The sequence below is a fragment of the Chiloscyllium plagiosum genome, unplaced genomic scaffold, assembly GCF_037043375.1.
Source record: "Chiloscyllium plagiosum isolate Xiang-an unplaced genomic scaffold, Cpla_swu_hap1 HiC_scaffold_10, whole genome shotgun sequence".
Classification (NCBI taxonomy): domain Eukaryota; kingdom Metazoa; phylum Chordata; class Chondrichthyes; order Orectolobiformes; family Hemiscylliidae; genus Chiloscyllium; species Chiloscyllium plagiosum.
The window spans coordinates 37,830,136-37,851,741 of record NW_028270148.1 but is presented as its reverse complement, the minus strand read 5'-3'; the positions used below and the strand labels follow the sequence as shown (position 1 = coordinate 37,851,741).

Genomic DNA, 21,606 nt, shown 5'->3' with positions numbered 1-21,606 from the left:
CTATGTCGTGTGTGTGCAGGTGTTGGACACAGTGAAGAACAGCAAGTGTGTAAATCTTTATTTATATTCCACTACCAGGAAGAAAGGAAACACCCAAATGGCCAGTAACCATTCTCAAAGGGCAATGCTGTATGATCAAACATTGAAGGGGAGGTCAGGGATTAAATGAAAATAGAATTGGGGGGAAATAATACACTCCGCTCCCTGTGGTGCCCACCTCTCCCTAAACCGCTCAAAGGTGTTGGTGGACACCTCATGCTCCTTCTCCAGAGACCCTCGGGCTCTAACATAACCCCAGAAGAGGGGCAGGCAGTCGGCCCTAACAACCCCATCCACTGTCTGCTGCCTGGACCTGTTTATGGAAGTTTGGCCAGGTGTAGGAGCACACCCATTCTCCCCCCCCCCACCCCCCCCCACCCCCCCCCCCCCCCCCACGCATCGAGAAACCCCGGTTAACCTTTTTTTCTACCACCTAAGTGCGGTAGTGCTTATTATTACCTGTTTATATATTTTTTTTCTTTAACCCCCACACTACCACCTAAGTGCAGTAGTGCATATTTTTTCCCCCAGCACCCATGGTGTGTGCATGCAGGTGTGAGACACAGTGAAGGACACAAAGTGCACGAATCTTTATTCAAATGCCACCACCAGGAAGATAGGAAAACACCTGGGTGGCCAGTGACAAACACTGCCCTTCACATCAAGGGACAGTGCTGTATGATCAAAACCATGAAGGGGAGGGTAGGGACTAAATCAAAATAGAGTTGGAAAACCCCTGTTTATATCTGTCAGCCAGGGCTCCCTGATTGGCCCAGGTTATTGACTGTCCCATCCTTGTTTGTGGTTCATGAGATCCACTTGGTCTTGGTTCCAATCATTACAATTTGATTATACTAAATAGTTATTTTCTTGTGAATGGAAAAATCTAGTGTGCATATTCTGAGATCCTGAATTAGACCGGTAGGATTACACAATTCTGTGGTTTATTCAAACATTTACATTTGTGACTATGGGGATAGTGGGGCTGAATTTTCAATGCATTGCCCGAGTGGTCAGGACGCTCTACCTTTAATCCCTTTTGTGTATTCCAGTCATTATTTAATTTTAGAAAGTATGAATGTTACAACTTGTTTTGCTGTCTGTGAAAATTCATCAATTGATGGCATGCTATTGTTGTTTGCTGTCAGCTATTGCTCAGAATGAATCAACTTCTGGGAAAGTGAAATCAATGCCACATTGTGCACTTGGTGGGTGTTTTTTTTTGTGTGGGGCAATTTGCCTCCAGCTCAGCAGTAAGCACCATCAAATCCATGGCAATAACATTTAAAAGAATGAAAACTTAACATTTTGTCTAAACACCCATGTATAACTGAGAGTTAAAATTTCTTTTGAGTTTGCTGCCATCACTCTGTGATGCCTCCTTTGCAGTTTCAGCGTAGGTTGAAGCTGCTGTGATCCTGCCTTGACTGCTGTGGTGGGCTTGTTCTAGGCCTATTGGGTTGTGCAGCCCATGAAAGCCCAGTAAAGATTACTCCATCTGTGTCTGTACAGGAGTAGGTTTGACCATTGACAATGTGGCAGCGTTTTGAGTCCTAACTTGGAAGCATTGGTGCAAAAGATAAGAAATGAGAGAGCTTTTGAATGAAACTCCAACTTTCAATTCTCTCTTTGCTGTCATCTCTTTACTGGGCCAGCCTATACCACTCTGTCTTTTCCTGTAGACTTGCTTGTTGAAGTTCTGTATCCTGTAAGGCCAAGGATAAGGACAGGCTGATATGACTGTGAGTGAAGCAAGTATGTGGGTTACAGGAGACAGTTGTGGAGGAACCTTAGACTTTGCAATTGTCTAATAAAATTAAAGTTCTTTTAACTTGTATGAGCGAGAGCAGAGGCTGAATGGAGAATTAGCAAACTCATTGTGGCATTGTGGCATTAGAACCCATTCAAACGAAGAGTAAAAAGAAATTTATTTGCACTGAAGAACCGTACAATTAGTGGGATAGATACTCTTCTCTGCAGATGAGAATGAGAGTCCCAGATACTCTCTTTTATGCCTGATACCAGGATTGGAACATAGAACATCGTGCATAGTACCGGCCCTTTGACCCTCAATGTTGCGCCGACCTGTGAAACCAATCTGAAGCCCCTACACTATTCCATTATCATCCATATGTTTATCCAATGACCATTTAAATACCCTTAAAGTTGGCAAGTTGACTACTGTTGCAGACAGGGCGTACCACACTCTTACTACTCTGAGTAAAGAAACTACCACTGACATCTGCCCTATGTCTATCACCCCTCAATCTAAAGCTATGTCCCCTCGTGCTAGCCATCACCAAAAAGGAAAAAGGCTCTCACTGTCCTCTCTATCTCATCCTCTGATCATCTTGCATGTCTCTGTTAAGTCACCTCTCAACCTCCTTCTCTCTAATGAAAACAGTCTCAAGTCCCTCACCCTTGCCTCATAAGACCTTCTCTTCATACCAGGCAGCATCCTGATAAATCTCGTCTGCACCCTTTCCAATACTTTCACATCCTTCCTAATAATTCCAGAACTGTACACAATACTCCAAGTATGTCTGCACCAGAGCTTTATACAGCTGCAACATGATCTCATGGCTCTGAAACTGAATCCCTCTACCAGTAAAACCTAACATACCATACACAACCTCAACAGCCCTATCAAGTTTGTGGTAAGTTTCAGGGATCTATGCATATGGACACTGAGATCTCTGCTCAACCACACTACCAAGAATCTTACCATTAGCCCAGTACTCTCTATACCTGTTACTCCTTCCAAAGTGAATCACCTCACACTTTTCAGCATTAAACTCCATTTGCCACCTCTCAGCCTAGCTCTGCAGCTTATCTATGTCCCTTTGTAACCTGCAACATCCTTCTGCACTGTCCACAACTTCACCGACTTTAATATCATCACCAAATTTACTAACCCATCCATCTATGCCCTCATCCAGGTCATTTATAAAAATGGTAAACAGCAATGGAGCCAAACCAGATCCTTGTAGTACCCCACTAGTAACTGAACTCCAGGATGAAACCCCACCCTTCAACCCAGGATATTGGTACCCTTCTGGTTTGAGTGTAGACCATCCAGTTCGTAGAGGTCCCACCTACCCCAGAATGAGCCCCAATTATCCAGGTATCTGTATCCCACCCTCTAGCCACGTGTTCAACTGCTGTCTCTCCCTATTCCTCGCCTCGCAAGCACGTGGCACAGGTAACAAATCAGAGATGATAATTCTGTTTGTCCTAGCTCTCTAAGCTTCCACCCTAGCCCCCTGACTTTCTGCCTTACATACCCATCCCTCTTCCTGCCAATGCCATCGGTGCCTATGTGGATCACGACTTGGGGCTGCTCCCCCCTCCCCCTAAAGGATCCCAAAAATACAATCTGGACCCTGGAACCCAGGAGGCAATACACCAACTGAGAGTCTCTCTCGTTCCCCCAGAACCTCCCATCTGTCCCTCTAACTATGAAGTCTCCAATGACTAATGCTCTACTCCTCTTTCCCCCACCCCAATCCCCCCATCCCCACTTCCACTTCCCTTCTGAGCAACAGGGACAGATTGTGTGCTAGAGACCTGTACCTCATGGCTTACCCCTGGTAAATCCCCCCTCCCCCCTCCCCCTAACAGTATCCAAAACAGTAAATTTGTTATTGAGGGGAACAGCCACAAGGGGATCTCTGCAATGTCTGCCTGTTCCCTTTCCATCCCCTGACTGTAACTCATCTACCTTTTTTCTGTACCTGAGGTGTGAACTACCTCCCTGTAACTCCTCTCAATTACTCCCTCAGCCTCCTGAATGACCAGAAATTGCTTCAGCTCCAGTTTTCTATCGCGGTTTCCGAGGAGCTGAAATTGGGTGCACTTCCTACAGATGATGTCAGTGGGGACACTGGTTGTGACTCTTATCCCTCTCATTCTGCAGACGGAGCAGTGAACTGCCCTAACATCCATTCCCACTGTTCTGAATTCCCAAAGAGACAATTGGAAAATAAAACTAGTAACCTTACCAATCCGGTGCATAGAACTTTTTTTTGGTTAGAGGAGGACAGGTGGGAGACTCTACCTAAATAGTGTAAAGCAACCATTCAAATATATTAATTCACTTACTCAGCCCATCCCATGTGTGCTCTACCTATGCATGAGGTAAGTTTTTAAAAGATTAATTTACCTTCCCAGCAGCCCCCGGTCCTCGCTTTCAACACTCCTGATGCTGTTGAACATGGAGGATTAAGGGTGCGTGCTCAAGGCAGGAGAGGCACTTGGGGTTTGGTGATAAACTTGTGTATATTTCTGTAGTCATGCTGGTTTACTTTAAAACATTGGTGTTAGAGACTCCCTGTAGAGTAATGGAGTTTTGTTTTCATTGGGTGAGTTTTATGAGCATAAAGAGGAAACCACTGGGTATTCAGCTTCAGGTAGAAGGTTCCAGAATCAAATTTCACTTTTGCATTTTGGAGAGTGGTGGTGGGTGAGTACACTTGTAGCTTGAATGCCATTTTGGTTTTAGCTTGCAGAAGACTTTTGGCTGGAGCTGAACGTAAAACAATTCTTCCTGGCAAAAGGAGGTGGTTTAGAACTGTGACAAATCAATTATCTCAGTTTCATTTTAAAATTCCACACCACAAGTTATTCAAAGATGACAAGGTTTAAGCTCAGTTGTCTGAAGAGTTGAAACAGATATGAACAGGCTCTCAAGACTGGGAATTGAAGTAATCATTAACTAAGCCCTATACATTTATGTGACAGGAAGGAAGTCTCTCTGGTGTGAGTACTGTAAGAGTGTTGTATGGGTAACTGAGATTGTATTTTACAATTTGTTTTTCAAATGCATTAGATTTGTGTTATATGTGAATAATTTGAATTATTGTATTTTATTCTTAATTTCCTTTATGTCATAAACTTATTTTGTTATTAAAATCAAATCTGCAACATTGCATGTGAAAGACCATCTTGTTCAAAATAAAAACAGCGTATAATCTATCAAGCCAGATTTGAGTCGGAATCTGACTTGTCCAGTAATAATATCAGCTGGGATCATAACATAGAAGATTAGGAAAACAAAGCCAATGAAGAACACTTACAAAAATAGGAAAAAATTAGCAATGAATATCAAAACACCCAGTAAGCGCTTCTATAAATGTGTAAAAAAAGATGACTGCTAGAGTAAAAATTGGCCTTCACTGTGTGAAACTGGGAACTTAATGGGAAGCAAGAAAATGGCAGAAACTTTATCCAATTATTTTGTATTTGTCTTCACGCAGAAGACACAAAATATTCCCCAAATAGTAGAAAAGCAGAGAATGGAAAGGAGGGTGGAACTAGGAACAATTCACAACTACATGGACAGTACGGAGAAGATTAATGGAACAAAAGGCTGACTGACAGCCTTTGTGCTGGGATCTTAAAGGATGTGTCTACAGAGATATTAGTGTAATTTTCTATTTTAGATTCTGTGAAGTTCCCGTCAGTTTAGAAAACTGAAAGTGTAATACCATTGTTCAAAAAAACCAGACCCACAAAACATAAAACTACAGGTCATTTAATATCACTTTTGTTGTTAGGAAAATACTAGGATACATTATTCAGGTGGGAGTAGCAGCACATTTAGAAAATTGTAATGCAATTAGGCAAAGCTGGCATAGTTTTGAAAAAGGAAAATAACGTTTCAGGAATTGGAGAGAGGTCTTCGAGGTTGTACTGTGGGTGGCTCAAGGAGCATGTAGTGTATTTGGATTTCCAGAGGCACTCAAAGTGCCACATAAAGGGTTATGTTCGAGGCGTGGGCTTATGGTGTTGGGAGAGATACACTACCATGGAGAGAGGAATGGATAACGAATGGCAAACAGTCAGGGGAAATGGATCATTTTCAGCTTGGTAAGTTGTAACTAATGGTGTGCTGCAGGGAGCAGTTCTGAGCCTCAACTATATGTAATCTTTGTAGTCAGTCCTTTCATCCGAGTCATTAATAATGTGGCTAGGTTTGCTGACAGTGCAATAAAAGTGGGAAAATGGGGTATGAGGAAGAATCTTCAGAGGTATATAGATTGTGAGTGGGCAAAATTGGGGATGGAACGTACTGTGCGATTGGCAGAAAGGATAGAAAACCAGAATACCATTTAAACGGGAAGAACTGCAGATTGCTGCAGTGCACAAGGGGTCTGGGTGTCCTTGTACGTGAATCAGAACAAGAGAACATGACAACTCTGTGGGAAGCAAGAGAAATGATTGCAGGGCCTCATGCTGAGATACTTGTATAATCGATAGTTGCAGGTGGGGTGCCGGAAGACCTGGAAGTTGGCAAACATGGTGCCACTGTTTAAGAAGGACAAGCCAGGGAACTGTAGACCAGTGGGCAAGTTGTTGGAGGGAATCCTGAGGGACAGGATGTACATGTATTTGTGAAGGCAAGGACTGATTTGGGACAGTCAACATTGCTTTGTGCGTGGAAAATCATGTCTCACAAACTTGATTGAGTTTTTTTGAAGAAGTAACAAAGAGGATTGATGAGGGCAGAGCAGTAGATGTGATCTATATGGACTTCAATAAGGCGTTCAACAAGGTTCCCCATGGGAGACTGATTAGCAAGGTTAGATCTCATGGAATAAAGGGAGAACTAGCCATTTGGATACAGAACTGGCTCAAAGGTAGAAGACAGAGGGTGGTGGTGGAGGGTTGTCTTTCAGACTGGAGTCTGTGACCAGTGGAGTGCCACAAGAATTGGTGCTGGGTCCCCTACTTTTTGTCATTTATATAAATGATTTGGATGTAAGCATAAGAGGTACAGTTAGTAAGTTTGCAGATGACACCACAATTGGAGGTGTAGTGGACAGCAAAGAGGGTTACCTCAAATTACAACAGGATCTGGACCAGATGGGCCAATGGGCTGAGAAGTGGCAGATGGAGTTTAATTCAGATAAATGCGAGGTGCTGCATTTTGGGAAAGCAAATCTTAGCAGGACTTATACACTTAATGGTAAGGTCCTCGAGAGTGTTGCTGAACAAAGAGACCTTGGAGTGCAGTTTCATAGCTCCTTGAAAGTGGAGTCGCAAGTAAATAGGATAGTGAAGAAGTTGTTTGGTATGCTTTCATTTATTGGTCAGGGTATTGAGTACAGGAGTTGGGAGGTCATGTCCTGTACAGCCGCAACATGGTTGGGCCACTGTTGGAATATTGCGTGCAATTCTGGTCTCCTTCCTATCGGAAAGATGTTGTGAAATTTGAAAGAGTTCAGAAAAGATTTACAAGGATGTTGCCAGGGTTGGAGAATTTGATCTATAGAGAGGCTGAACAGGCTGGGGCTGTTTTCCCTGGAGCGTGGGAGGCTGAGGGGTGACTTTATAGAGATTTACAAAATTGAGGGGCATGGATAGGATAAATAGACAAAGTCTTTTCCCTGGGTTCGGGAAGTCCAGAACTAGAGGGCATAGGTTTAGGGTGAGAGGGGAAAGATATAAAAGAGACCTAAGGGGCAACTTTTTCATGCAGAGGGTGATACGTGTATGGAATGAGCTGCCGGAGGCTGGTACAATTGCAACATTTAAGAGGCATTTGGATGGGTATATGAATAGGAAGGGTTTGGAGGGATATGGGCCGGGTGCTGGCAGGTGGGACTAGATTGGGTTGGGATATTTGGTTGGCATGGACGGGTTGAACCGAAGGGCCTGTTTCCGTGCTGTACATCTCTATGACTCTAACAGCGAGTCGTTGGGAAGGCAAACATAATGTGGGACTTTATTACAAAGGGGTTGGAGGATGAAAGTGGGCCAGTCTTAGTACAACTGTACAAGGTATTTATGAAACTGCACCTAGGTTACATGCACTAATTTGGTCTCCTTGCTTATGCAGGTAGAGACTTGCATTTAATGTAGTCTGGTGAAAGTTCAGTGGACCGATTCTGGGAATGAAGGATTTGTCTAATGAGGAAAGATTGAGCAGATTTAGAAGAATAAAAGATTGAAACACAAGATTGAGTGGGGGTGTGGTGGGTTAGATACTGAGAGAATACTGAGACAATTTAGAAGTGGGGGCACAGTTTAAAAATGAGTCTTGCTTAAAGATGGAAGTTAGAAGGAATTTATTTTGGGTTTGTTGGTCTTGGGAATTCTTTTCCAAAGAGCAGTGAAGACTGGGTCATTGATTATATTGACAGCTGACATAATTTAGATCTACAAATGAGTTGAGAGTTATGGAAGTGGGCAGAAAGTGCACAGTCTGATCATTCACAAATATCTTAATGAATCATTTGTGCAGGCTTGATGCACTGATTAGATCTACTCCTGCTTCAAATGATTTTGAGTTATGTGGAAAATCAGTCTGTTTTCTTTGGAAAGGGGACTTCAAGTGACATTTTGGAAACTTAAATTATGAAAGCTTTGAATTAGTTACACTGGCTCTGACAAGTCATTCCTTTTTAATAAAAAAAGCAAAATAGGAAATTCAGGTGCAATTAGGGAACAAAGTAATGGATTGGGAATTACAAAGAAATTCATTGACAGAAAAGGTACATCTAAGTTCAGGTGCTTGCTGGGTTTACCAAATCTGTGTGTGTACCACTGGGAGTAGACAATCCATCTGTGACTCTGTGGGATTGTGCACAAGAAACTATCTAATGGTAATCTTTACTGTTTGCTTCTTGGAAGTAACTGTGAAAATTTAGTAAATCCTGTAGTAATTAAAACAGTGATGTCAGAATTCTCTTCTTTGTGGTTGACTAAGCTGCATTAAAATTGTATTTTCTGCGACACGAAGGGTGAAAAATGGGCAAAAGTTTAAAGGCAGGTGGCTTTGAAAGAAAGTATCAGTAACATTAAGTGAAGTAATGAAATTCGTAATAAATTAGAATGGATTTTCAATATGCACTGGAATTAAAATCAAAAGTGTCATCAGTTCTTTTAGTGTCAAAAATAATTTGACTACTACTGTCACTGCAAACATTATATGTCTCTGCTTGAGCAAACTATTGTATCCATCGCATTAATTTCTATGAAGTAATTTATTGTGTATGTATGTTAAAATTTACATACCTGTGTACAAGTCTTGAGCTTTAAAGGGGTTAAAATATTAAATCCATCTTGTCAGAATACATAGGCAGCTGGTCGATCTGGACTGCAGTATGCAGTAAGTCAAGTTGCGAGCTTATGTTTCAGAGGGTTATGTGATGGGAGAAAATTTGAAATTGCTCAAAAGGCCAGCGAGTTGGGCCGTAAGATTTAAGATTTTACTATTTTAAAGGTGAGACCTCATATTAATGGCTATTATTTAATTTCCTATTTGAATTAATTCTACTGACATTTTCCATGCTACAGTTAACAGGATGCGCCTTCAAGAACAAGAATTTATGCAGATTTAATTGTTCCAGTTTCTTGCAGTATTTCAACACTAGGGATTGTGCAATCAGATGTACATGCTTCAAGAAACCATACATTTCAGTGTAATGCTCAGACTGAAACTTTTGTTAATTCACGTAAAATGGTCTCAATTCAATAATCCAAGAGAAGGCTATTGAACATTTTGATGTGTAAATTACAAAAGCATATATTTTAAATTTCTACTTCAAAATAAGTGCTGATACTCAGTGGAAGTAAATACGTTGGAAAAACTTGGGCCTTGGATTAGAATTACTGTGCACTTCCATGTTTGGCAGTTATGGGCTTTTATCATGGGCTAACAATAAGAGAGATTGGTAAGAGACTTAATGTGTTGGAAATCTTTTCCTCAAGACTGCTCCAGTCTAGGATCTGCTATCAACCATTATTTTTAATATTAAAGCTGACCTTTAAATCTCTTTTTTTTTTAAATGTAGTTGTACCTTTTGTTTTATTGAACAAATTCCAGCATGAATCAAATCAGTTAGAATGTTCTTTGCATTTCAGAATCAACTGAACAAACAAAGTACTTGGCTGGAGTATAAAGGAATTGAAACTCTGAGTGCATGTGTGATCCTTCATTCCTATTTTTTTCACTTGCTTCCATTGCTCAAGGCAACAACTGTCTTGTACTCTAAAGTAACTGAAGCTTTATTGGGAGCACAGCCAAGATCTGCAATTGAGTTGCCCCATTTACACTGCAGTCGCACTGTAAGACAGCTGCTCATTATTAATAATGACATGCATATGTATAGAGAAAAACTCTAACTTCCTGACTGGCAAAAACTAGCAGTGCAAAGGAAAGACCAGTGTACCATTTGCTAACAGAGTGTGACGTCTTGGTACAAAATATTATGTACCTGGTTGCATTTTAAATGTGAATTTTGGTGAAAATCATACTGAAATGAAAGTTTCAAACTGACACTAAGTTATACGTGATTTTAAAAAGATCTTATTGCAGTGAAATTATTCCATCTCAGTAGTCAGAATTGGCAACCTCGTTTTCACCACACCCCATCATCTTTCCACTGCAGTACGCAGAACAATATTCAGTCATGTTAAAACATTTTCTTGGAGGCACATTTCTTAGTATCGCTGTCAGTTCTCCTTGGTTTGCAGTTTAAAATCTTTCCAGTATTTTCCAAGTGAATGGAAAATATAAATTCAGCTGGTTCAAAATCCACTGGTGAAGACCAATTTTACCTCCCATATTTGTGTGCTTTCACAGAACTTTATAAAGGAGAGGTGAGAATTGTTAAATTTGAGTAAACTCTTCAAGTGCTGAGTTTTCTTGGTGTTTTAATAAGTTACAGGACAGTTTCGTTAAGAAAATCGGAAGTGATTGTTTGATATGCTGCTATCTAAAGAAAGTGTAAGCTAAATAAGGCATCACTTTTCAAAAAAAAAAATTGGATGATGGATTGAAGCCCATTGCTTAAAGGGCAAAGAAGCTGATTACTTCCACAGGCAGCAATAATTTGATAACAGTAAGCTTGCTTTTCTAAAGCATTGATGATTGATTGAATGAATTAAGCTTGTCTATCTTTCTTACCAACTTTTAAAATGGTCCTGGAAATCTGCCTCTTTCACCAATTGGTGGTCTATCCCAATACCTTAATGTGACACTTGTGAAAGAAACTTTGGCTATTTTATTTCATTACGAACACCATACAGAGTGATTGTTGCACAACTGTGACTCATAGTCACTTGTGTGATAAATGTTTATAACTATTTGGGAACTTGGATCGAAAGTGGAAGAAAGATGAAAATTAATTTCCAGTTCTGTGAAGGTGACTTTTTTAAACAGAGGTCAAAGTTATTTTTGAACTGTAAGTTGAAACATCAGTTCCAAGAAGGTGTGCAACTTAACTCCTGGGTAGCTTATTCTTAACATTCAGCAAATAACTTCAATGACTCAATTGAGTTTTATGAACTTCACAAACAGCTGACCAGGTACAACTAGTAGGTTGAGTTCAGAAGAAATGCCATCCTAACCGGGGATGTTAATTTGTCGAAATCTCTAGCGAGTGAGAGTTGGTAGAATTCTCCAGGTTGTCAGAATTAGAAGGGGTATCTAGACTATTAAAGCTGAAAAAATGTCTTTGGGCTAATCTAGACCAAGGAAAAATGCTGCGGAGGGTCATTTAACTGAAAAACATCATAAATCTGAGCGGAGTGACACTTCACTTGGATTGAGTGCCTGTGAGGCACATTTTGAGTCAAGGATTAAATCTTTCTTTGCTGTTTACGAAGATCTTTAGAGTTATAGAGATCTATAGCACAAGAAAAGGCCTTTCAGCCCATCAAATCAGCCCCAGTCAGAAACAGCCACAAAACTATTCTAATCCCATTTCCCAGCACTTGGCTCATGTGCACTTGCAATATCAAGGCATACAAGGCAGTTAAAATGTTATAAATGTTACGAGGGTTTCTGCCTCTACCACTCTTACAAGCAGTATTTCAGATTCCCACTGTTGCCTAGATGAAAAATGTTTCCTCCCATCCCCTCTAACCCTCCTGCCCCTTTCCTTAACCTATGCCTTTTTTGATAATTAATCTCTTCACCAAGGGGAAAAGTTTCTTCCTGTCTATACTCATAATTTTAATCATCTCCATGATGCCTGCCCCCCCCCCCCCCCCAATCTCCTCTGCTCCAAGTCAGTCTAGTCTCTCTTCATAACTAAATCTCTCTAGCCCTGTCAATGTACTTCTAAATTTCCTTTGCACTCTCTCCAATGCTGTCACATCCCTCCCATATTGTTGGCTCCAGAACTGCACTGTATTTTAGTTGTGGCCTAAACTGCATTTTATAAAATTCCAGCATAACCTCCCTGACCTTTTAAACTCTCTCTCAGTTAATAATGGCAAGTATTCCTCATACCGCCATAACTACTTTACAATCTACCTGTCCTGCTACCTTAAGAGACCAGTGGAGATGCACACCAAGGTCCAGCTGATTCTCAGCATCTCCCAGGGCCCTGCCATTCATCATCATCATCATGTATTCCTTACCTTTATTTGTCCTGCCCAAGTGCATCACCTCACACTCATCTGAATTAAATTCTATTTGCCACTGATCAGTCCATCTGACCAGCCTGTCTATATACCCCTGTAATCTAATGCTATCCTCCTCTCTATTTACCATGCTACCAATTTTTGATTCAAACTCAATTCTTTTATATTCAAGTCTAAATAATTTTTATGTACCACAAATAGCAATAGCCCCAGTAATGATATCTGCAGAACCCCTCACACAGATTTTCGGACACACAACACACCTCAAACCTCACCCTCTGCTTCCCGCTACCCGACTTGCTGAATTTCCTTGGATTCCATTGGCACTTTTTCTATCAGTCTCCCATTCAGAACCTTATGAAAAGTCTTAATGAAGTCCAAGTAGATTATGTAATGTGCATTGTCTTCGTTTTCAGACCTAATCATCTCTTTGAAGAATTTAGTCAAGTTGGTCAGACATGATCTTCCCTTAACGAAACCATGCTATTCTTGATTAATCTCTCTACCTCACCAAGTGCAGATTAATTCTGTCCCTCGGAATTGCTTCCAATAGTTTTCCACCACTAAGCTTAGACTGACTGGCCTGAAGTTTCCTCATTTATCCCTTGCTCCTTTCTTGAATAATGGTCCCACATTGGCTGTCCTCCAGTTCTCTGGCACCCTTCCTGTGGTCAGACGGCAAGTGAGAATTATTGCCAGTGCCTCTGTTATTTCCTGCCCTGCCTCACACAATAGTTTTGAAAGTGTGGTGCTGGAAAAAAAAAGCAGGTCGGGCAGCAACTGAGTTTTAGGCACAGCCCTTCATCACTCAACAATTCGGTACATTTCATCTGCTCCTGGAGATTTATCTTCTTTTAAGCCCACCAGATCACTCAACCTCCTTTCTCCTGTCTTGGTAATTTCTTTTAATTAAAACACAGTTCTCACTGATTTCTATACCCACACCATTCCTCTCACTAATCAACACCGACTGGAAGTATTAGTTTAGAACCTTACTTATGTCTTCTGGATGCATGGACAATTTTCCACTGTGGTCCTTAAGAGTACTACTGTTTCCCTAGTTATCCTTTTATTGTTAATGCACTTGTAAAATAAGCTAGGATTTTTCTTTATTTTATCTGCAGTAATCCTTCCATTTCCCACTTTTAGCTCTCCCAATGTATATATTTAAGATCCCCATGCACATTTTGTATTCTCCAGTGTTTTTACTGTTTGAGTCTTTGGTGGCTGTCATCAGCCTCTGTCATTCTCTTTATCCAATCCTGTATACCTCTCCATATCCCAAGCTCGCTGGATTTGTTGGTTGCACCCTTTATCTTTATTGGAACATGTTGGCCCTGTACTCTTCCCATTTCATGTTCGAATGTATCGTGCTGTTCTGACACCGATTTATCTGAAAGTATCCACTCCCAGACAACTTTGGCCAAATCATGTCTGATCTTAATAAAATCGACCTTTTCGCAAGTTTAGAACTTTGATTTTAAGCTCATCCTTGTCTTTTTCCATAACAATCTTTAATCTCACCAGGTTACGATCACTATCTGAAAGTTTCCCTGCCCCCCCTCCCCCCTCCCCCACTGATAGTTGCCACACTTCCATACCTAAAATGAAGTCTGGGACTGCCCCTCTCTTGTAAGCCTTCTATGTACCAGATTGTATACGTCTTTATAAATTGTGTTGCATAACCTTGCTTTTCTTTTTTGTGCAATAAACTTGTGTTCTTTTGTTAAAAGAATGTTGGTAGCCACAGGTCGCTATGCTCAATGACTGACCACTATGGTAACCAAACTACAAAAATAACTCTTTATGATCTATCCTATCTGCTCACTCGAGGAGCTGACTTGTCCAATATTACCAATCTTCTAACCAGTTCTTTATGAAAATGGTTTTCTGTAGTGCAGTGTAGTGGTGAGCATTGTCACACTGGTTGGTCATATTTGATTGTGATACATTTAGGATAATTCTGCCCCAGACGCCCAATCCAGCATCACATGGCTTCAAATTATAGCTAGTTAAGACATGGCCTGCTTTCGGATCTTTATGCTTAGTTAAAACTTATGTTAAATATGGCTGTCTGTATTTGCTGGCAATGTTTGAAAACATGGGGAAGGAATCACTGTTATCGTGGTTTCGCAGTAGTTTTACATTGTTTCCAGAAATAACTTTGGAAGACTTTCATATTAAAACTCTAGATAGCACAAACTTATGGAAATATCCAGTGAGTCTCCTTAACATACTTTTGGTGTCCACCTTCTTAAAACTGTTAAACCAAATATGTCATTTTTGTCAAATGGCATGACTATGTCCAAGATCAACAGCTTCCTTCTTTGTTGGCTTGAGATGTTGTATGGTCAACACTATAGAACAACAGCCAGATTTAGTTTGGACAGTTTAATAGAGTAGAACATCTCAGGAGTGTCATCAAACAAAATTTGACTCTTTAAGCTACATAAAGAGAGGTTAGAATAAACAAATGTTTGGTGGAAGGCATACATTTTAAACAATGTGTTCAAGGATAGAGAGCCTGAGCGGCTTGGGAAAAGAAATTTACAATGTGGAGTTAGGTAGCTGAAAACATGGCTTCTGATGCTGATTAGAGTAGTGGTCGCAATCGGAGAGGAGCAGAGATCTTGGAGGGTTGTAGGGGTGGAGGAAGTTGTTTTGCTGAGAGCTGAGGAAAGGCCATGGAGAGATTTGAAAACAAGGGTGAGAATTTTAAAAGTGAGGCATGACCAGAAGCTTTGATAAAGGAGGCTTTCTGTGAAAATCAGGTTGGGCTTTTAGCTGTTACAAACTGCAGCTGTAGTAATTGAATAAGTGCAGCATTACATCAAAAGTTGCTAGACGAACAACCCAGAGGGCATGAGTTCACATTCCCTATGGCAAGCTGTGTAATTGAATTTAGTAATGGAAACTAACCACCTCAACTCATTTTATGTATGGTTCCAGTCCTATAGATTAGATTAGATTACTTAGTGTGGAAACAGGCCCTTCGGCCCAACAAGTCCACACTGACCCTCCGAAGAGCAACCCACCCAGACCCATTCCCCTACATTTACCCCTTCACCTAACACTACGGGCAATTTAGCATGGCCAATTCACCTGACCTGCACATTTTTGGACTGTGGGAGGAAACCGGACCACCCGGAGGAAACCCACGTTGACACTGGGAGAATGTGCAAACTCCACACAGACAGTTGCCTGAGGCGGGAATTGAACCCGGGTGTCTGGCACTGTGAGACAGCAGTGCCAACCACTGTGCCACCATGCTGCCTATATATGTGATTGATTTTGAAGTCACTATCAAATGGAAATGCATCACGAGGAGAACCAGTGTGGGATAATAAATTCAGTCTGAGCGCATCTCCCGAGTAAATATTAGCAATTGCTAGACCCCTGGGTTTACTGTGGAATGTCAGTATGTCTGACACAGAACCGTTTTGACTGTGTTCTATATAATCTGTACCTGTCCACATTGCGGTGCAGTGGCTCAAGAACAACACTTCCCCAAGGGCAAGAACTAAAATTAGATGGGACAGCTGCTGACTGGAAAAAGCCCAATAGCTATCCTTTCAGAGTTTCCCAGAACAGGAGCTAGCAGAAGACTGACTGGGATAGAGCAACAAAAGAAAAACCCTACCCTGTTCTCCCTTTCACATTTTCCACTTGTTTCTTTTCTTTCTCCCCAAATTTATTTTGTCTTGCAAATTCAATTCTGCCTTTCTACAGTTCAGTCTTTTTGGGTAAGAAGTAACCTTGTATTTATGATACCTTTTTTGTTACTATACAGGGCTATGTCAATCTGGGATACCAGTCTTCAGATCACCACAATTTGCAGTTTGTTTGGAGCCTGGCTTGGAGCAATTCCTATTCCGCTGGACTGGGACAGACCTTGGCAGGTATGCAGTTGTTCATGTGAAGCCAGAAAAGTATGCTGTTTTTAAAAATCTACTATTCTATGTAACTTATTGCTCTTTTACAAATGTGCCATTATGGGAAGGGAGCAAGTTTGAAAAGGACCAGAAATTAAAAAGCATCTGCAAGTGAAATGAAAAAAATCCATTAACTGCAAATATGTTTCCAATTCTAAAATAAAGGAAGCCACAGTCTGTAATATTGAAATTCCACATGCTGGGAGCCAAAATGATGTATGGGCCTTTTGAGAATCACATTTGAAAGTGCAAGTATTTATCTACAGGGATGATGAATACTCCAACACGTTTAATACTGTACATAGTTAAATTACACTGGGGAGAAAGTGAGGACTGCAGATGCTGGAGATCAGAGCTGAAAATGTGTTGCTGGAAAAGCGCAGCAGGTCAGGCAGCATCCAAGGAGCAGGAGAATCGACGTTTCGGGCATGAGCCATTCTTCAGGAATGATTCAAGAATGATTCCTGAAGAAGAGCTCATGCCCAAAACGTCGATTCTCCTGCTCCTTGGATGCTGCCTGACCTGTTGCGCTTTTCCAGCAACACATTTTCAGCTCTTAATTACACTGGGCCAAATAAAGAATAAGGTGTAAATCTCTAGGCTGTTTAGCACACAGATTTTCAAATTTCATTTCCTCACTCCAAGAATTCCACAATCATCACATTTCTGTATTTGTTGAAACACATCCATAACCAGCTGATGTCATGTTAACTATTAAGTAACTGGATCAAACTTTGTACAACTCTACAATCCATTTATAATTACAACAGCATATGCCTTTGACACCATAAAATATCCAAGGTACTACTTCACAGCAATGTTGAATACATTTTAACACTAGCTACATAGAGAAATCTGAGAAAGTGATCAAAAATTTATTTAGAGATCCATTTTAACGAGAGCCTTAAAAGAGAAGAGTTAGAGAAGTAGAGAGATTTAAGGAGGCAGTTCCCTCAAGGCAGCTGAAAGCATAGGCACCTATGGTAGAGTAATTTATATTTTATTTTGTTCGTTAAATGAGTGTGTCACCCACCTCTCCTTGCCCCTGAGAATATGATGATGATCTGACTTCTCTAAACACTGCAGTTCATGTGGTGTGGCAATAATCTCAATGTTGCTAGGGAGGGTGTTCCAGGATTTTGACCCAAGGAACAGCAATACTGTGGCTTTCAAGATGCTGTGTGACTTGGAGGGAAGCATATCTGGTAGTGGTGTTAGCACGCATCTGCTGCCCTTCTTCTAGGTGGTAAGAGATTGTAGGTTTGGAAGTTGTTGTTGAAGGAGCTTTGACAAATTGCTGTCTTTGTGGTACACATTGCTTTGTCCTTCACGTGGTGTAAATTGAGCGTGCTGTTTTGTATTGGATAGTGTCTAAGTATCTTGAGTGTTGGAGCTGCACTAAATCAGGCAAGTAGAACGTATTCCATCAAATTCCTGGTTTGTGCCTTGTAGTTGGTGGACAGGCTTTAGGGAGTCAGGAGATGATGTACTACTTGTGGGATTCCTAGCTCCTGACCTGCCTGTTTAGCCATAGTATTTATATAGGAGAAAGTGGACTGACCAGCTGTGCTTTTCCAGCACCACACTTTTTGACATAGTATTTACATGACAGGTCAGCTTCTGGTCATTGGCAAAATCTCATTATCTTGGAGGTTGCCAATTAACGACGATAATGTCATTAAATGTTGAAGGATAATTGTTAGATTCTCTTGTTGGAGATGGTCACTGCTCAGTTCTTGTGTGGTGTGCATGTTACATACCATTTAGCAGATGAAACTTCCATGTTGTTCTGGTCTTTGCTGTTTTGAATATGGGCTGCCTAAGTATCTGAGTTGCAAATTCTGCTGAATACTCATTATCGAACACTCCCTTCTGACCTTCTGATAAAGACAGCTGAAGCTGGAGCTGCGATGACTGACCTATAACCACAACCGTCTTCCCTCGTGTTAAGTATGGAAGGTTTTACCTTGATTTCTGTTGACAGTTTTGCTAGGGCTCCTTGATGCCACATTTAGACAAATGTGGTCTTGATGTCGATGGCCATATTCCTACCTCCTTTCTGGAATTCAGCTCATTTATCCATGTTTGAGCCAGAATTGTAATAAGATCAGGAACTGCATGACTGGTGGAACGTAAGCCGATTGTCAGTGAGCAGGTTATTGCTGCATTTATGCTACTTGATAGCACTGATGACACCTTCCTTCACTTTATTGATGTTGAGGAATTGACTAATGAGGCAATAATTATGGGCCAGGTTGAATTTGCTTTTGCATACATGACATATCTCAGCAATTTTAAGGGCAGGAGGGTGGCTCAGTGATTAGCACTGCTGCCTCACAGCACCAGGGATCTGGGTTTGATTCCACCCTCCGGCAACTGTTGTAGAGTTTGCACATTCTCCCTGTGTCTGCAGGGGTTTCCACTGAGTGTTCCAGTTTCCTCTCAGAGTCCAAAAATGTGCAAGTTAGGTGCATTGGCCATGCTAAATTACCCATGGTGTTCAGGGATGTATAGGTTCAGTGTATTAGCCATAGGAAATGCAGGGTTACAGCGATAGAGTAGGGGGGAGGGTCATTGTGGACATGTTGGGCTGAATGACCTGTTTCCCCAATGTAGGGATTCTATGCATTCTCCACATTGCCAGGTGGATGCTGGTGTTGTAGTTGAACTTGAACAGCTTGGCTAGGGATGCAGTGAGTTCTGGAACAGAGGCTATCAATATAGCTATTCCAGAAAATTGGTTGAGGGAAGGACAGGACTGACAACTCATTGATCTGGGTTTTAGATATTATAGGTGGAAGGCCCAAGAGAGAAGGGGAAGTGGTGTTTTTGATTAAGCAAAATATTGCTACTGTACTTAGAATATTTCTGAGGGATAGTCCAGTGCAATTATAAGAGTAGAAATTAAAAGTAAGAAAGGGATGATCACCTTGGTTTGGTTGTTCGATAGGGTCCTCAATAGTTAGAGGGAAATTGAGGAGCAAGTATGTAGAGAGATCTCAGATATATAAGAATAATAAGGTTGTAATAGTGGGGGATTTTAATTTTCCAAACATTGACTGGGACTGCCATAGTGTTAAATGCTTGGATGTGAGGAATTTGTTAAATGTGTTCAAGAAAATTTTCTTTGTCAATATTTAAATGTACCTACTAGAGAAGGAGCAGAACAAGTGACTGAAGTGTTGGTAGGAGAACACTTTGGGACTAGTGATCATAATTTTATTAATTTTAAATAGTTATGGAAAAGTATAAGCCTTCCATAAAAGTAAATGTTCTTAATTGGAGTAAAGCAAATTTTAATGGTCTGAGACAAGAACTTTCAATAGTTGATTGGAGTAGGCTATTCGCACTTAAAGGGACGACGCACAAATGGGAGGCTTTCAAAAGTGTGATAACAAGAGTTCAGAGGCATTATGTTTCTGTTAGATTGAAAGGAAGGCTTGGAAAGAGTAGGATATAATAGATGATTCAAGATATTAAGACTCTAGCCAACAGTAAGAAAGAATTCATATTAGATAACTTGGATCAAATGAATCTCTCGTGTAAAAAGATATATCCTCTCTTTGCCCTGCTAATTTGAGAGCGCCTTGGCTGATATGATTAAAGCTAATCCAAAGAGTACATTAAGAGCAAGTAGAGAGAGAATGGGACCCCTTAAAGATCAACAAGGTTGTCTGTGTTGAACATCAGAAGATGGGAGTGATATTAAATACAGTCGTAGAGTCATACAGCACAGAAACAGACACTTCGGTCCAACTGGTCCATGTCAAACATAAACCCAAACTAAACTGGTCCCACCTGTCTGCTGCTGGTCCATATCCCTCCAAACCTTTCCTATTCGTGTATTAATCCAAATGTCTTTTAAACGATGTAATTATACCCACATCCACCACTTCCTCAGGAAGTTCATTCCACACACGAACCACCCCCTGTGTAAAACAAAACAAAATTTCCTCTCATTCTTTTTAAGTCTCTCTCCTCGCACCTTAAAAATGTGCCCCCTAGACTTGAAATCCCTATGCTAGAGAAAGGACAACTACCATTTACTCTATCTATACCTCCTTATTTTATAAACTTCTATCAGGTCGCCTCTCAACTTCCTACACTCAAATGAAACAAATCCCAGCCTAACCAGTCCTTTTTAACTCAAACCTTACATATCTGGCAACGTCCTGGTAAACCTCTTTTGAACCCTCTCCAGTCTAATAATATCCTTCCTATAACTGGGTGACCAGAACTGGACACGGTATTCCAGAAGAGGCCTCACCAATATCTTGTACAGGCTCAACATGACTTCCCAACTCAGATACTCAAAGGACTGAGCAATGAAGGCAAGTGAACCAAATGCCTTTTTAACTACCAACACTATATGTGACACAAACTTCAAAGAATTATGTACCTCCAACCCAAGTCCCTCTGTTCTACAACACTACCCAAGGCTCTAACATTAATTAGATAAGCCTTGTTTGTTGTCCCAAAATGCAATACCTCGCATTTATCCAGATTGAACTCCAACTGCTATTTTTCAGCCCATGGACCCATTTGATCAAGATCGCTTTGTACTCTGAGAACCTTCTTCACTGTCGATAATGCCACCAATTTTGATGATGTCCGCGAACTTACTAACCATGCCTTCTGTGTTCTCAACCAAATCATTTAGATAAATGACAAACAAAAGTGGACCCAGAGCCAATCCCTGTGGAACACCGCTGGTTACAGGCCTCCAGTTCGAAAAGCATCCCTCTACCATTACTCTGTGTCCTGCCTTAAGCCAATTATGTATCCAGTTAGCAAGCTCACCCTGAATCCCATGTGGCCTAACTTTACCTTTCAGAACCTTGTCAAAAGCTTTACTAAAGTTATAACATTTAAAGTACATTTGGATAATTACATGAATGGTAAGCTTTCAAGAGATATGGGTCAAATGCAGGCAGGTGGGACTAGTTTGGTTTGGGAAAATGATCAGTGTAGACCAGTGGGACCGAAGGGTCAGTTTCCATGCTGTATGACTGGATGAATCCGACTCTACTATTGGCAAATGTTGTCAGGGCCCATAGCCTTTGGAGTATTGGGTCCTTTCATCCATTTCTTAATGCATTGTGAAGTGAACTGAATTGGCTGAAGACTGGCACCTGCGATGCTGGGGACCCGAAGAGGGTTCATGAACAATTCTATGTAAATGCAAGCCAATTTTTTATTGAACAGCTTTGATACAGTGGATTAGAATACTCCATTCACCTAAGGACTCTTTTATTTGAGT

The 21,606-nt window shown here is 41.0% G+C and overlaps 1 protein-coding gene across 2 annotated transcripts in view; it reads left to right on the top strand.

Annotated features, from left to right (window-relative positions):
* The window catches only part of pigf (phosphatidylinositol glycan anchor biosynthesis, class F), a 119,837-nt gene that overhangs the window by 30,553 nt on the left and 67,678 nt on the right, over positions 1-21,606 (top strand). For both annotated transcript variants that reach the window (XM_043695663.2, XM_043695664.2), the window contains exon 4: positions 16,205-16,313. In XM_043695663.2, the coding sequence (XP_043551598.2) occupies positions 16,205-16,313 (109 nt within the window). The remainder of the gene's footprint in view (positions 1-16,204; positions 16,314-21,606) is intronic.